The sequence below is a fragment of the Acomys russatus genome, chromosome 12, assembly GCF_903995435.1.
Source record: "Acomys russatus chromosome 12, mAcoRus1.1, whole genome shotgun sequence".
NCBI lineage: Eukaryota > Metazoa > Chordata > Mammalia > Rodentia > Muridae > Acomys > Acomys russatus.
Genome location: NC_067148.1, coordinates 14077893 through 14095558, shown reverse-complemented (window position 1 = coordinate 14095558; position 17666 = coordinate 14077893). Strand labels below are relative to the sequence as shown.

The 17666-nt window shown below is 45.7% G+C and overlaps 1 protein-coding gene across 1 annotated transcript in view; it reads left to right on the top strand.

Moving 5' to 3' along the window:
• Positions 1–17666, top strand: part of Ica1l (islet cell autoantigen 1 like) — a 78941-nt gene that overhangs the window by 36757 nt on the left and 24518 nt on the right. Inside the window, 7 exon segments of the mRNA XM_051153876.1 lie at positions 2838–2961; positions 4580–4778; positions 6843–6911; positions 6913–6969; positions 8636–8734; positions 11594–11679; positions 12975–13018. Of these exon segments, the coding sequence (XP_051009833.1) occupies positions 2838–2961; positions 4580–4778; positions 6843–6911; positions 6913–6969; positions 8636–8734; positions 11594–11679; positions 12975–13018 (678 nt within the window).

Here is a 17666-nt window from a genome sequence, read left to right as displayed (position 1 = left end):
ACAGAGAGACAGAGCAAGAGAGTAAAAGAGCAAGAAAGAGAGATGAGGTGGGTTTGCCATTTTATATCCTGGGCAGGGCGCACACCTGGTGGGTGACCTGTGATGACGTCATAGGTTGCTAGGCAGCCTGGAGGCAGGCTAGTGAAGCTACTTCTATGCTGACAGGTTCTGAGGGAGCGCCTGAGGCTGGCACACTGCAGTCAGTTGGGAGCAGGTTGCAGTCATCAATTGATTGGAAATCTGCTGGGACAGACAGAGACGAGGGTCAGAAGGTAAAGTTAGGGAGTTTAGTGGAAAGGTTTTTCTTGTTGTTGGTTTTTGGTGGTGGTGGTGGTTTTTTGAGACAAGGTTTCTCTGTTACACAGAGTCCTGGCTGTCTAGGACTCTCCTGATAGACCCAGCTGGCCTGGAACACACACTGCCTTTGCCTCCTGAGTGCTGGGATTACAGGCTTGCACCACCACTCTCAGCAGAAAGTTTTTATCTTGGGTGTACATTTGAGACTTCCAGGCCTGTGGTCTTGGTAGTTGGGAGAAGGAAGGAGTCCCAAGACCAGGGGAAAGGGGAGCCTACCCTCAGGGTAGGCAGTAAGGCGGGGAACATTTAGGCTGCAGATTGACAGGAGTACTTATCTGGAATTCTTTAATGTGTGAGAGGTGGACCAAGGCTCATGACTCCCTGAAACTTACAAAAAATTTTGTTTATAGAAAGAGATAAAAAAGTTATAGATATGTTGGCATTACCACTGTCTGTAATCTGTACTGAAGTCCACCATGTAGAAAACACAGTAGACTCATGCTTTTGAGTCATCGTAAAGTTTGGGGACCCAAACGAATGGTTCTGGGTTAAAAGTGTTAACACTCTTTCCTCTGTCTAGGGCTAGGTTTATAGACTGGATGGAGATGCTTTCAGCACAGCAAGAAGCACTTTTGTTTTTGTTTGTTGTTTTGGAGACAAGGTTTCTCTGTTATCTTGGCTGTCTTGACTCACTTTGTAGACCAGGCTGGTCTCGAATTTACAGCGATCCTCCTGCTCTGCCTCCCGAGTACTGGGATTTAAAGGCGTGCGCCACGACGCCCGGCTTGCTTTGCTTTTCTTAACTGTGGTTATTACTATGTTGGCCACAGCAGCAGGGGAGCATGTGTCCAGCTGTTCCTCGATTCCCCTCACAGAGATGAAGTGTACGTTGTTGGTTGCTGTGAGATCAGCAGTTAGTCACAACTCCTGCTGGGACTACTCTACCCAGGGAAATCCAGAACCTGACTTCAGAGGTTGTACCATGTTCCCACCTCCACGTCCTGAACACAGTGTTTACTCTGTGGCTAGGGTGAGATGAAGCCTGACCGTTGTCATTTCCTGTTCACTTTGACGCGGGCGCCTGTGGCCTTTCTCTCTGTGTCCACTTGAGAGTGCGTTAGAAGCTCAGGCAGGGACTAGACTGGGGTTCCTGAAGGAGTCTGTGGTAAAGGAGCAGTGTTTTGCTTTATGATCTGACACTTTGGTAATGAATAAATTTTAGGCTAGGCGTGGTGTGCCGTTAATCCAGCACTCAAAAGGCAGAGGCAGGCGGAGCTCTGTGAATTCAGGCTAGCCTGGTCTACAGAGTTAGTTCCAGGACAGCCAGAGACCCTGTCTCACAAACAATAACAAATACTTTTTTAAAATGAAAGAGAGGAAGGCTGGAGAGATGGCTCAGAGGTTAAGAGCACTGGCTGCTCTTCCAAAGGTCCTGAGTTCAATTCCCAGCAACCACATGGTGGCTCACAACCATCTATAGTGAGATCTGGTGCCCTCTCCTGCCCATGCACGTATTAATAAGTAAATAAATCTTAAAAATAAAAGAAGAGGAGGAGGAGGAGTAACTAAATAGAAATGGCATGCCAGCCAGGAGTGATGGTACTTGTGTGCATCCTAGCAGTGTGCATCCTAGCACTGAGGGGCTGAGGCAGGAGGCTCAAGACATAGAGGCCAACCTGGGCTACACGGGAGTCAAGGCTATCCTATGCATGCTAAGATACTGTCTTAGCAAGAAGCAAAGCAAACAAACAGAACCCAATCTTACTTCTGCATGTGCACGGGGCTTCACATTGTGGAGCAGGGCGTCCAAGCTCCACCCACTCTCAGCCAAGTCCTACTTGTCGTTTTTATTAGCTATGACAGATATGAAAGAGTTGGATTAGTCAAAGTCTCTGTTTTCCTTAATTTCTTCTCACAGCTGGCAGCACACTCTGAACCATCTCTTCCTGGTCCACACTGGCTCTCGGTGCACCAGATGACATTTTTATGGCTTGACTCCTTTGTGGGTTTGTCCATTGTTACTAACAATCAGTTTTCCAGAACATTCTTCTGGGTCAGGATCTAAACTACCCACAGTGTTTGCAAAACACTGTGTTCCAGACTGTCAGTCAGCCTTCTCATGGTGGGCACAGGAGAAGTTTTCTTCCCTTGCAGTTCTTTTTTTTTTTTTTTTTTTTAAAGACAGGGTTTCTCTGTGTAGTCCTGCCTTTCCTGGACTCTCTTTGTAGACCAGGCTGGCCTTGAACTCACAGAGATCTGCCGCCTCTGCCTCATGAGTGCTGGGATTAAAGGCGTGGCGCCACCACTACCCAGCATAAATTTGTAACTTACATTTGTGTGGCTGTATACCCAAGTGCCATAGACATGTGTGGAGGTCATTTCTCTTGTTCCATGTGTGGGTCCCAAGCATTGAACTCAGGTTGTCAGGCTTGGTGGCAGGCAAGTACCTTTACCTTGTAGAGGTCACGTCTCCTGCCTGTTGTATGTTTAAACAAATGATGAAATGAAACATTTGACTAAACTGTCATTTCCCCCCCTAGTTATATCAGAGGAAGAAAACGAACTAGGGCTCTTTCTAAAGAGTCAAGCAGAACGGGACGCAACGCAAGCTGGCAAAGTGATGGATGCCGCTGGCAAGGCACTGTGTTCTTCAGCCAAGCAAAGGTTCACCGCAGCTTTTCATCCTCCGTTGGTCTGACGTCATGTGATGCTTTTGCGTGTGTGCCTCAGTTCCCATGTATAGCAAAGAAGGCCACTGCCTCTTCTAATAAGGCAGTGAAATGTCTGTCATGCAAGTGTGTTTGGGGCTATGTTTCTTTTTAATTTTAGTTATTCATTTAATTGCTCATTTTTTAATTGTTCATTTGCATTCAAAAGAATTACTTAAAAGTTGATATTCTTGATTGCCTAATTCCTAAAAATACATTTGGGACTAGATTTCTATTTCTCAAATGGTTTACTGTAATAGAGTCACAGAATGACTCATATGTAAGATGTGTTTCTATTTTCTTCTTCTTCTTTCTTCTTCTTCTTCTTCTTCTTCTTCTTCTTCTTCTTCTTCTTCTTCTTCTTCTTCTTCTTCTTCTTCTTCTTCTTCTTTTCTTCTTCTGTTCTCCTGTTTTCTTTTGTGATGCTACCACTCAAGCCTGGGGCCTCATGGGTCTTAGTGGGTGCCCTGCCTTTGAGCTACATTTCCTCCAGTCACTCACTTTTTTGACACCGTACTATGATTAAACTGAAATTTTTGTTTTTAAATAGAAATTTTATTTTCTTAGAAAGGTTAGTGTGTTAGGATTAAAGGCTTATGCCACCATAACCAGCCTGATTTTTTCTTTTTCTTTTCTTTTTTGGTTTTTCGAGACAGGTTTTCTCTATGTTATCTTGTCTGTCCTGGATTTGCTTTGTAGACCAGGCTGGCCTCGAACTCACAGCAATCTGCCTCTTTCTGCCTCCCAACTGCTGGGATTAAAGGTGTGTGCCACCACCACCCGGCTTTCTTTCTTAATTACGTATTTTCCTCTTATTATTTCACAGTGTTTAGCATAAAGATATGTGTCATAAAGACTATCATGTATGTAATGTGTGTGTGTATCTGTGTGTATGTACTGTAAATATAGCTCAAATCCTTGCATGGCAGGAAAATGTGTACACTGTGCCGTCTGGCCCAGGTGGCTTTGTTGTGTGGTGCCACATGTGTGGGGCTAGGTTTGAGTTGTGCCCCTTAAACGCCTCTGTTCTCACCTCTGTTCTCACCCCTGCTGCTAAGAACTGCACCCTCATTCGTTTTCCTAGCATTTTTATCTAATCTGTTGAACCCAAGTTTTCCCTACACTTGCCAACTGAAACATTGCCTGTAAATGACCCTGTGACGTGGGCACACAGGCTCTTTGTTGCCCCAGAACTCTTTTCTAGGTGGTAGATGTGCCTGGTGGGTTATTTATATCTGGATGAACACCCAAGGATGTTTCCTGAGGATAAAAAGGGACAGCCTGAACCGAGTGTGGTGACGTACACCTTTAATCCAGGCACCTGGGAGGCAGAGGCAGGCAGATCCAGGAAGTGAGTCCAGGGTAGCCAGCGCTGTTACACAGAGAAACATTGTCTTGAAAAGCCAAAAAAAGAAAGAAAAAAGATGATCTGTAGAAACATCTTTGCTAGTAACTGCTTTCTAAATCTTCAGTGCTTGTCAAGAATTTTTTTACATGGTAAATACATGTCCCAATGTGCCTAGAATTTTGGTTATGGGTATCCAACCCTCTGACCTTTACCTCTCTGCTGTTAGGTTGGCCTTGTGTACTCCCCTATCTCGGCTTAAACAAGAAGTTGCCACGTTCAGTCAGAGGGCGATTTCTGACACCTTGGTGACCATCAACCGTATGGAGCAGGCACGCACGGAGTACAGAGGAGCCCTGCTGTGGATGAAGGATGCATCGCAGGAGCTTGACCCAGACACCCTCAAACAGATGGAGAAGTTTAAAAAGGTAAGAAGTGTGTCCTTCCCTTTTCTTTAGGTTGGTTTATGTCTCTTATGTATATGGGTGAGTGTATGTCTGCATGCCAGAAGAGGACATTGGATCCCATTATAAATGGTTGCGAGCCACCATGTTCTTGTTGGGAATTGAACCCAGGACCGCTGGAAGAGCAGAGCAAGTGGCCAGGACTCTTAATCACTGAGCCATCTTGCCAGCCCCCTCCTTTGCTTGACAGTAGCATGGAGAACTAATATGGAATAATTTAACACAGATAATAAAATATTAGCCTTTAAAAAAAAAAAGATAGCTGGGAGTGGTGGCACACACCTTTAATCCAGCACTTGGGAGGCAGAGGCAGGCGGATCACTGTGAGTTCAAGGCCAGCCTGGTCTACAAAGCGAGTCCAGGATAGCCAAGGCTACACAGAGAAACCCTGTCTCGAAAAACAATAACAAAAACAAAAAAACAAAATAAAAAAAACAAAAAACCCACCACCACTACCAACACAACCCCCCCCAAAGAAAACAAAAAGAGAGAGAGAGAGAAAATGCCCTCCAGACTCACCCCCAGGCTATCTGTGTGTGTGGAAGGGGGACTTTTCTCAATTGAGTTTCCTTCTTCCAAAATGGCTCTAGTTGTGTCAGGTGACATAACATTAACAAGTACAGCTCACTGGTTCCTCTCAGCAGCCCTGTAAATCACGTGAATACGCTGCCTGCCGTCAGAGCAGCCTCCTGTCCTACCCCAGTATCATCCTTGGCGATAGCATTTAGGCCATGAGAGCACAAGTGCCACTGAATTCTTTATGGTTCAATGTTTTCAAATGGTTCAATGTACATCATATGAGTTTCATTTCAATTAAAACAAAAAACAGATTGCTTCCTGGCTGTGCATCCAGCTCCAGCTAAGTTTTTTTTTTTTTTTTTTTTCATTTATTTTATGTGTGTGAGCACATGCCACAGAATACATGTGATTGACAGAGGACAACTTCTGGGCGGTGGTTCTCTCTTTTCACCATGTGAGTCCCAAGGATCAAACTCAGGTCACCAGTCTTGGTGGCAAGTACCTTTGCCACTGAGCCATCTCATCAGCCCTTCCATTTTTGCTTTTTTCTAATTTTATCCAAAAATACTGACATTTTTCAAATACTAAACACTGCAGATATTTGTTTTTATCTGGAACATTTTTCTTCTTCTTTTTTCCAAGACAGAGTCTCTCTGTGTAGCCTTGGCTGTCCTGGTCTTGCTTTGTAGACCAGGCTGGCTTAGAACTACATCGATCTGCCTACCTCTGCCTCCTGGGTGCTGGGATTAAAGGCATGCGCCACCACACCCAACTTTGGAACACTTTTCTTCTTAACTACAAATTTTCTTTTTTTTTTTTTTTAAAGTTATTTTTATTTTTATTTTTTTGGTTGTTTTATTTTTTTATTATTTATTTATTTAATTTTGGTTTTTCAAGACAGGGTTTCTCTGTGTAGTCTTGGCTGTCCTGGACTCGCTCTGTAGACCAGGCTGGCCTTGAACTCACAGCGATCCGCCTGCCTCTGCTCCCAAGTGCTGGGATAAAAGGCGTGTTGCCACCACGCCCGGCCTACAATTTCATATTTCATCCAGATTTTCTCACCTGAATGTATAGCTGTTGGAGTGGCAGTGAGATGGCGCAGAGGGCAAGGGCACTTGCCATCAAGCCTGATGACTGCATATGGGGAAAGAAGGGAAACTGACTCCCACACATATTCTCTGACCTCCACACACGTGTGAGCCTGTCCCTGCACCCCCTTGCTATAGAAATAAGAAATGTTTTAAAGGGATAAAGAGCCGGGCATGGTGTTGCATGCCTTTTATCCCAGCACTCAGGAGGCAGAGGCAGGTGGATCGCTGTGAGTTCGAGGCCAGCCTGGTCTACAAAGCGAGTCTCGGACAGCTAAGGCTACACAGAGAGACCCTGTCTCGGAAAACTAAAAAAAAAAAAAAAAAAAACGAAACAAACAAACAAACAAAAAGAAACAAAAATGTATTTCAATCCGTAAGACTCTCATCTTTGGTGTTGATAATTTTTTTGTGATTGCAGGTGCAGAGCCAAGTGAGAAATAGCAAAGGTTCTTTCGACAAGTTAAAGATGGACGTCTGTCAGAAAGTGGGACTTGCTTGGAGCTAGTCGCTGCAATATGCTATCTCACTCACTCACTACCTACCAGGTACCCACCCCATGGTCCGCATGTCCTTGCGGTAAAAATGAGCGGTGAGACTCCCTTTTGAAAGCTGTCTAGTCGGGAGCCAGGTGTGTCAGCGCATGCCATTAATCTCAGCACTCAGTTGGAAAGAGGGCTGAGAGGTCAAGTCTAGACTCTGTTCCCAAACTAAACAAAAAGAATACCATGGTCCAGGGTTAGAGAGATGGCTCAGAGGTTAAGGGCACTGACTGCTATTTCAGAGGTCCTGAGTTCAATTCCCAGCAACCACATGGTGGCTCATAACCATCTATAATGTCATCTGGTGCCCTCTTCTGGCTTGCAGGTGTACACGCGGGCAGAGTCCTGTATATGAAATATAATAAATAAATAAATAAATAATTTTAAAAGAGAATACCATGGTCCAGAAAGTTTGAAAACTTTTGTGTCCAGCAATGAATAAAGAAAAATGAAGCCAATGATAATTGTGCAAATGGTAATTTGGGCTTAAAACCCAAGTTTTCCAAATCTAGACCGTGTATTCCTTTGATTTCAAGGTTGCAAACCCTGTACTGTAACCTCACTTATGTCACCCTCCAGTCACATGTCAGTACTCTACGGTGAATACTAGGTACTTACAAGCAGCAACAGCTGAGTCTAGTGTGTGTCTGTAAACAGCACGCAGAAAACCATATTGAACAGGGAACGAATAATTAGTGAAAGGAGGTGGCTGCTCATTGCTGCCTTAAAGCAGTTTGGTATTACACAATCCAAGATTCAAGAAAAGATGTCCTTGAAAATTAAGAGAATGGCAGCCTGCAGGTCAGGGCTCCTCCATCCCTCCACTCACCCCGCGGCCGAGAACAGGAGTCCTGAAGCAACAAGGAAGGCACAAATTACCCGAGTGAGCGAAATAACACATCTTTAGGTCCAAGTCTTTCTTGAGCCCTTAATGAAAGGCAAATATAGTCGTAAGTATTTTCCTTAATGAAAAGACACTTAGGGGTCAAGCATAGCGGCACGCGTCTTTAATCGAAGCACTCAGGAGGCAGAGGCAGGCGGATTCCTGTGAGGTGTGGACATCCTGGTCTACATAGCAAGTTCCAGGCCAGCCAGTGCTACATGGTAAGACCCTGTCTCACAAAGCCAAACAAAACATAAAAAAAGATTCTTACAGGCCAATGTGAGGGCAAAACAGATGGAGATGCCATCGAGCCTGGTGACTTGAACTTGGCCCCCGGGACCCACATGGTGGATCGAGAGAACCGTTTCCCACAAGTTGTTCTCTGACCTCTATAGGCACTCCATAACATGCGTGTGTACACACACACACACAGAGCTTATATATGCTAACATACAGATTACACACGTGTCCCTTCTTCTATAGAGACTGCTGTTTTTATGCCTTTAATGCCTATGATTTTGGATTCCGAGGTACTCGGATGCATTGGTTTTCTTTCCTCCTGTGAGCTGTAGTCTCCAGTTCTGTAGGTCTCCAGTGCTGTGTACAGATAGGCGCAGATGTACATGCAAACTCCATTCTAACTTCCATGAAGAATTGTGCTCTATAGCTCTTTCTGGCTCCCCATACCTGGGCAGTTGGCTCAGTTTCTGAGCACCACAGCAGTGAGGACGAAGACGGATCAGATCTTGGATGGGCAGAACTGTAGCGTTGCCTTTTATTTTTCCACAGAGAACATTGCTTGGGTTTTGGGAGAAAACAGCTCAAATGATGTCCCAAATCCAGGAGGCCTGTACTGGTTTGCATCCGTACGACTTCATAGCTCTCAAGGTATGTCTCCCAGGTCCTCTTGTTTAACCGGATCACACTTCAGAGAGGTGATAATGTTGAAACTGTCTTTTTCTGGGCTTAGGTTCAAACTCATGAAACCCTTGGGGGGCATGTTCCCCCACTTTTAAGGACCAGTGCTTTCTAGGTCCCAATCTCTGTCAGTAACCCTGAAGCACACTCCCCCCACAGGGAAGTGGGGAGCAAGAAAGTGAAAAGGAAAGTAGGGTGAGTCTAGGACAGTCAAGGCTACACAGAGAAAACCTGTCTCGAAAAATAAAAATAAAAATAAAAAGGAAAGTAGGTGCAGAGGTGTGGGGCAGAGGCATGGCTCAAAATGTAAGAGCTGAGCTCTTACAGAGGACCCACCACGCCTATAATCTCAGCACTCGGGGAAGCAGAAGCAGGCCAATCTTTGTGAGTTCGAGAACAGCCTGGTCTACAAAGACAGCCAAGGCTACACAGAGAAACCCTGTCTTGAAAAAAAAAAAAAGAGGACCTAAGCCAGGTGTGGTGGTGCACTCAAGAGGCAGAGGCAGGTGGGTTGCTCTGAGTTCCAGGCCAGCCTGGTCTACAAAGCAGGGACAGCCAAGACTACACAGAGAAACCCTGGCTCAAAAACAAAACAAAGAAAGAAAGAGTAAAGAAGAGGAGCCAAGGTTGGTCCCCAACATCGACGCTGGGTGGCTCACAACTTCCTATAACTCCAGCTTCTGGGCTCTGTGGGTACCTGAACACAATTAAAAATAAGCCTTAAAAAAAAGATCCTAGACTGTGATATTTACTAATAAACATTGTTAAATATGCTGGTCTTGGTGGTGCACACCTGTATTCCTAGCACTCAGGAAGGCAGAGACAGGGGGATCTCTGTGAGTTCAAGGCCAGCCAGGTTTACAAAGTGAGTCCAGGACAGCCAGGGCTACACAGAGAAATTCTGTCTCCAAAAAAAAAATTTTTTTTAAATACGTACACAGGGGATATCTAAATCTTTGGAAAGGAAAAAAAAAAAAAAAAAAAGCAATAAGTGATAGAAAATAATTGCATGTTCTCAATACTGGTCAATACTGGCAATTTTAGAAGTTTAAGATAAATTTCCTTCCCGCCCTTCCCCTTATGCCTTCCCCAGTCGTGCTCATGATGCCTGGATCACACTGCATGGCCCTGACACGGGTGCTAGTGCAGCACATGCATGTGAAAAGTGTGCTTGCGTGTGATTACAGTTCCTCCATGTTTGCACAGCATCTAGTCTTCCTTTGTATGTGGCTTACTCAACATAGTCATTGCTTCAGTTATGATGGGCTAGCTTTAGGTGCCTTTTAACCTTGCATTCTTTTCTCCTCCTCCTCCTCCTCCTCCTCCTCCTCCTCCTCCTCCTCCTCCTCCTCCTCCTCCTCCTCCTCCTCCTCCTTTTCTCTGTTACACAGAACCCTGTCCCTGTCTTGGACTTTCTCGGTAGAACAGGTTGGCCTCAAACTCACAGAGTTCTTATCCCAGCAGGATGAAGTCTCTTTGGTGGAATTTAGGTCATCTTTTAAAAAATTGGTGGTGGGCGCCTGGAGAGATGGCTGAGAGATTAAGAGCACTGGCTGCTCTTCCAAAGGTCCTGAGTTCAATTCCCAGCAACCACATGGTGGCTCACAACCATCTATAATGAGATCTGGCGCCCTCTTCTGGCCTGATGGCTCACCTGCAGGCAGCGCACTGTATACATAATAAATAATGGGGAAGAAGGAGGGAGGGGACTATGATCAGGATGTAAAGTGAATAAACAAACAAAAAATTGGGCTGGGGAGATGGCTCAGAGGTTAAGAGCACTGCCTGCTCTTCCAAAGGTCCTGAGTTCAATTCCCAGCAACCACAATGAGATCTGGTGCCCTCTTCTGACAGGCAGGCACACATGCAAGCAGAATATGTATAAATAAAAAAAAACAAAACAAAAAACAAAAAACAAAAAATTGAAGAGTGCATATCTGTCTGTGTGTGCCTATGTGTACATGTATATGTGTGTGTGTGTGTGTGCATGTGTGGAGGTGCTTTCAGAGGCAAAAGTCAAAGGTGTCTGATCCTTTTGGAACTGGAATAATAGGTGGTTAGGTGGTTGTGAGCTGCCTGATGTGGATGCTAGGAATTGAACTCAGGTTTCCCTGGAAGAACAGTACATATTCTTAACTGCTGAGTCATCACTTCAGTCTCCTTTAAGCCTTTTCCTTTTAGAGACTGGGTCACACCTGCCTGGGGCTGGCCTTGAACTCACAGAGTGCTCAGACACAAGTCACCATACCATGCACATCTTTTAAGTCATTTTATGAGACAATATCTCTCAGCCCCAAAACTGCCCTTAATTAAAGGTGTTCCAGTGGATTGTGTGTTATGTATTTAGGCAAATCTGTGCCTGATTTCTACTCAGAATCATCTTTAGCTGTATGATGAGATTGCAGAACTGGCCAGCAATGCAATGGGTTTTCTCTGGACCTATTATCACAAGTTGCTAACTTTTCTCTGAAGCAGATCACAGTGTGTGTGGTTCCACAGGCAGCCAGGGTGAAGGCAGTGGTGCTCAGTGCAAGTCACGTTGACTCACATTCCCATGGCCCTCATTCTCCACCCAGAACTAGTTCGATTTTATATCACCTGAAATTTTGTGTTTTCAATACAGGGTTTCTCTATGTAGCCCTGACTGTCCTAGGCTCGCTTTGTAGACCAGGCTGGCCTGGGACTCACAGCGATCTGCCTGCCTCGGCCTCCCAAATGCTGGGATTAAAGGCATGTGCCACCATCCCCAGCAAAGTTTTTATTTTCCTTTTAATTGTAAAAAGAGTAGATTTTTTTCAGTCTCCTTAACATTAAATTTCATATCCTTAGCGACTACAGGACACCCCAGGCAATCCCACTGCAGACCACAAAGAAGAGCAAGCAGACGGCAGCTGTCTAACTGCAAACCTCAATAAGTAAGTAGACCAAGCTGAAGCCCGCATGCCATCCTGTGACACACGTGAGACTGCTCATCGCTTTCTCCTCTGCCTCACCAAGTGCTTATTCTATGTCGCTTTTCTAAACAACACAGCACAGACACCCACCCACCCCCAAGCCCACCCAGCCCGTCGACATGGTAGGCAAAGGAGCTGACAGAAGGACTAGTCAGCTGTGGGGATGGCTGTGGGGATGGTGGCAGGCACAGCACTGTCAGGAGGCTGGGACCTAAGGGCCTCACAGGCTTTCCTGGGCTGCCCTGGGCTTTCGCTGTTCATGCTTCTCGCTGCTTTGCTCCTCCTACCTCCATCAAACTCACAACGACGATAGCAACAAACCCGCGGTCCCACGTAGTAGATGGGATCCAAGCAGTCTTTCTCTATGGGAAATCCAATCTAAATATCTGTGTGTATGAAATGCATAAGTTAAACTTACCTAAGTATTATGTTGACATTCAAAGCCATGAATGAGACCAAATGCATTGGAAATTTCATTTCAAATCCTAAGTCTTTTCTTTTTCTTTTTTTTAAACTCTAAGGGTTTTTTGTTTTGTTTTTTTCAAGACAGGATTTCTGTGTGTAGCCTTGGTTGTCCTAGACTCACTTTGTAGGCAAGGCCGGTACAGACCCTGAGTTAGCGTTTAAATGTTTACATGTTTAAATGTTTGTAACATTTTAAATGTAATTTGAATCAATCTTTTAGAACATTTTACATTCTTGAAAGACTATGACAAACTATTTTGACATTAAAAATGTGGCCATTTCCCTCAGTGGTGGTGGTGTACGCCTGTAATTCCAGCACTTGGGAGGTAGAGGCAGAAGGATCGCTGTGAGTTCAAGGCCAGCCTAGTCTACAGAGTCAATTCCAGGACAGCCAAGGCTACATAGAGAAACCTTGTCTCCAAAACAAAAACAGAAACAACAACAACAAGAAAATATGAATAAGGGGTTTTTATAGTCTATACAGGTCTATAGAAGTGGAATATACTGTTACAGACTTGATCTACCAGACAAGTATTTTATGTACCACCTGAATTAACATTTTAATTATATGAAACTGGGAGTTATCAACCTCAAATATTTTTTGGAGGGGATTTGTTTTTCAAGACAGGATTTCCCTGTATAGTCTTGGCTGTCCTGGACTTGAACTCACAGAGATCTGCCTGCCTCTTCCTTCCTGGGTGCTGGGATTCCAGGCATGTGCTGCTGTGCCTGGCTTGACCCTCAAATGTATTTTAACCAAAATCTCTGTACTTTCTGGTTTTTAACTTTAGGGTAGCTTTGTCTGAAGAAGAAGAGGGAATTGAGAGAGAACCAGGTAAGATGATAGATGCATTAAATTGAAGTGGCCACTTTGTTTGTTTGTGGGTTTTTCTTTTCTTTTGTTTTTTGTTTGTTGTTTTTTGAGACAGGGTTTCTCTGTGTAGCTTGGCTGCCCTGGACTCGCTTTGTGGACCAGGCTGGCCTCGAACTCACAGCAGTCCACCTGTCTCTGCCTCCTGAGTGCTGGGATTAAAGGCGTGCACCACCACCACTGAGGGAAATGGCCACATTTTTAATGTCAAAATAGTTTGTCATAGTCTTTCAAAAATGTAAAATGTTCTAAAAGATTGATTCAAATTACATTTAAAATGTTGTCACTTTATAATTCCACTGTACATTCTTCCCTAACAGGACTGAGGCCAAAACAAATTTCTTTTAAGCCACATATAATGGAGACTTTAAAAAAAATACACCTAGTCATCAGTACTCTGACTCTTAATTAAATAATTTAATCCATTTACACTTATTGATTATTACTAGATGGGGTCTTGCCACACGCCCCCTTTGGGACAGGGTCTCCCAAGCCCTGATGTGTAGACGAGGTTGGCCTCAAACTCAGAGATGAGATGCCTCGTCCTCCTGAGTGCTGTGATTGAAGGTGTGTGTCAGCATGCCTTTCCTTGCTGCAGCCATGTCCTTCTGGCTGGTCCAGGCACTGCTTGCCTCTGGATGAGAACATTTCTCACTCAGGGGTGGCTAGAGCACTTTAGGGTGAAGCCTGTTGCCTGGGCACTAGGGCAGGTTCCCAGTCTGGGGTGGGGGGTTGGGGGTTAGGGCGTTGGGGGTAGAGACTGACCAGGTAAGACACAGGCCCAGCAGTTCTTCACTGGGGGATCAGCACTGAGCTATCAGCAGTGGCGGAGCAGGCCCCAGCAGCTGCAAAGGCAGTTCTACCATTGCTGCCTGACCACTTGGTATCCAATGGCAGTCCGCCCCCCGCCCCCAATAAATGGAGTCTCAGATGGTCATGGTTGAGGAATGGCAAGCAAGAGAGTATGACTGAGCATGTGCATACCCCAAAAGCCAGACAGCATTTATTCATCAACTTTGGGCAGTGGGGAGGGGTTGAGAGGCTGAATATGTCTGATTCACTAGGGCTAAGGGTACCAGGATACTTAATCCACATACAGTAGCACAATAGCTAATTTACATGCAGTAACATGGGTGGGGGCGAGGGTATCACAAGAAGTTGAAAACAGTACTTTAATTATCCTATGTGTGAGGAGATGACTTCTAGGTACAATTAAAAGTCATTTGCTGGAGGCTAGCATTTGCTCAGCATAGGGTGGGGTACTTTCAGGAATTCTCTGTGCTTTCTGAATAAATTCCTCATCAGGAAAGGGTCAGGTTTGTAATCTTCCCTGAGGGCAAAATCTGGGGTTACTAGATCAGGTGGAGTGAGAACCCCACTAAGGAAGGGAGTTTGCTTTAATTTCAACCTTATCCAGCAGAGCCCCACAAATATTAGTTGTAGAATCCCACCATTGCAACCCCATCTTACTGCTAGACTTCATCTTAAGCCTGTCCTCAAGGTCACCCCAGTTACTGTAAAAACCGCAAACTGTTCCAGGAAAAGACCCACCCTAGGCCTGAGCCAATCAGGGGACAGCAGGAAAGTACCTAACGTCCCCAGATGTTAAGCATTTCGAGGTCAGGCTTGACCAATCCCCTAGTACCCACCCAACCTTGCTAACTCTCAACCAATTCTTGTAACTGCCGAACTGGTAACTCCTGTTCTTTGTCATAACCACGGTAAAAAACCCTGCCTACTGGTGGTTCAGGGCTCTCATACTGATCTGCTGCCTAGGTGAGGTTGGAGAGCCCTCAGGCTAGAGTTTAAATAAAGACCCCTTGCTTTTGCATATGGCTTCAGACTCCTGGTGGTATAGCATTAACTTTATAGTTTCTGGCCAGGTGTGGTGGTACATGCCTTTAATCCCAGCACTTGGGAGGCAGAGGCAGGTGGATCGCTGTGAGTTTGAGGCCAGCCTGGTCTATAAAGTGAGTCCAGCATAGTTAAGGATACACAGAGAAACCCTGTCTCAAAAAACAAAACCAAACAAAACTTTATAATTTCTTCTCATCTTACAGTTTCCCTAAGTGGTTGGGTGCTTCTTCAGTGTGCTTTTGTAAGGGCAAAATTAATGCCATATTTCATATGTAAGGTGTAGTCTGCAATTAATGATGGTCTGTATAAAAACTTGTCCCCTAAGTGACCCTTCTCCCTGCTTTCTGGGAACGACACCTGCCAGCAGTCCGCAGAAACTCCACTGGAGTGATTACATACAATTAGCTCCCAAGGTTCCTCAGAGATAAAACGACTTCCCCACCACACTCAGTCTCCACCCAACCTGCCCAAACATCAACATTCCTGGGACCCACACCCCCACTTCCCCTTATAAGCCCACTGCCCTTGAAGCTCGGGGTCACTCTCCTATCCTGCTGCATCAGGAAGGACTGTGATCCGAAGCTCTGAGCCCGTAATACAGGACCCTGTATATGTTACATCAGTATCGAGTCCTGGTGGTCTTTTTGGGAGTCTCCTGATCTGGGTAAGCTCAGTATTACACTGAGCGATCTTGGTATAACATTTGGGGGCTCGTCCGGGATCCCCCCCAGGCCTCCAGGACTCTGAGCCAAGGGTTCTAGACCGGCCGGTAAGTGTCCGTGTTACCATGTTAAGTGTACTGTCTATGCGTGTCTGTGCCTCGGCTCTGTGTTTCTGTGTTCCCAGGTGGGACGCCTGTATCTGTGGCAGCCAGGAGTGACTTAGCAGACGCGCTGTATAGTCACGGCTGCGGAAACCTGTGAAGACGGTCCAGGTCCCCATCAGGAGGGAGTCTCTGACTTCCGTCAGGGAGACTTTAGAGTCTCATGGGGCAGGGGGTGGAGTAGGGGGTGGGGGGGTGGACAACTTCGGTTTCCATTAGGAGGGAGTCTCTTACTCCTGTCAGGGAGGCCTTAGAGCCTTATGGGGGCACTCCAGTCCCCACCAGAAGAACTTAAAGCCTCACACCAGATCTGGCTACTGAACGCTCTCCTGGGTGGCCGAACTGGTACTCGTTTCCTGTCAAATAGGCAAGCTGACAGTGTTTGTATGTGTTTATGTGTCTGACGACTATTTTTTAAGTTGTTTTTTTTTTTTAAACAATTTATTTACTACATATACAATGTTCTGCCTGCATGTGTGCCTGCCTGCTGGAAGAGGGTATCAGATCTCATTATAGATGGTTTTTGAGCCACCATGTGGTTGCTGGGAATTGAACTCAGGACCTCTGGAAGAGTAGCCAGTGCTCTTAACCGCTAAAGCCATCTCTCCAGCCCCTGACGACTATTTTCTGTGTAGTGTTGACTGAGACTTTGATGGACTGAAGGATGGGACAGACGACCTCGATCCCCCTGGACCTAGTCTTGACTTGTTTTAAGGAAGTGAGAACTAGGGCACACGATCTGTCAGTAGACATTAAGAAAGAAAAGATGACAACTTCCTGTGTGCCTCTGAATGGCCCTCCCTCAGTGTTGGGTGGCCTCTGGAAGGCACATTTCACCTGCCTACTATTGAAGCAGTAAAAGAGAAGGTATTTCATAGGGCGCATGGTCACCCAGACCAGGTACCCTATATTTTGGTATGAAAAGGACCGGTAACACACCCACCCATTTGGGTAAAGCCTTTTCTTCCCCCTAGACCGGAGCCACAGACCAGGTACCAAGGAGACAATAGCAAATCCGCCGTCCACCTCTCCCCCTCAGATATTGGCTACTCAAACTAAGGCTGGATCAGGAGGATCCCAATTAGCCGATTACTCGGTACTTCAGGGGAGCAGAAGAAGAACCTCTCTTTCCCCTACCCCCCTACAAGCTCCCTATTCTGTCTCCTCCTCCTCCCCCCCCTCAAATCTCAGCCCATTCCCTCTCTGCCGCCTCCTCCTTTCCTGGCTGAAGGACCTGCTCAGGGTAGCAGAAGCCGAAGAGGGGCCACCCCTGAAGCAGATCCTACTGTGCTGCCCCTCCGAGCGGCAGGACCCATAGCAGGAAATGGCAATCAGCCACACCAGTGTTGGCCATCTTCCTCCTCAGATCTGTATAATTGGAAAATTCAGAATCCCCCACTTCTCAGAGAATCCTTTAGAAACTATTCTGTTTACTCATTTACCCATGTGGGATGATTGCTAGCAGCTTTTACAGGTTCTCCTCACCACTGAGGAACATGAAAGAATTCTTCTAGAGGCAAAGAAGCTGATTCCAGGAGCCACAGAGTGCCAACCCAAAATCCAGCTGATGTTGACCTGGGCTGTACTGGAACTCAACTCTGTAGACCAGGCTGGTCTCAAACTCAGAGATCCGCCTACCTCTGCTTCCTAACTGCTGTAGGACAGTCCTAGTGGAGAGAAATTCCCCCAGTTTTTATCTTTCCTTTTTTGTTTTTTGTGTGGTGTGTGTGTTTTTTTTTTTTTTTTTTCTTTTCTTTTCTTTTCTTTTTGAGACAAGCATTTCTCTTGTAGTCCTGGCTGTCCTGGACTTGCTTTGTAGACCAGGCTGGCCTGGAACTCACAGAGATCTACCTGCTTCTGCCTCCTAATGTTGGGATTACAGGTGTGGGCCACCACGCCTGGCTCTACTTCTTTGTTTTTAAAAGACAGCTT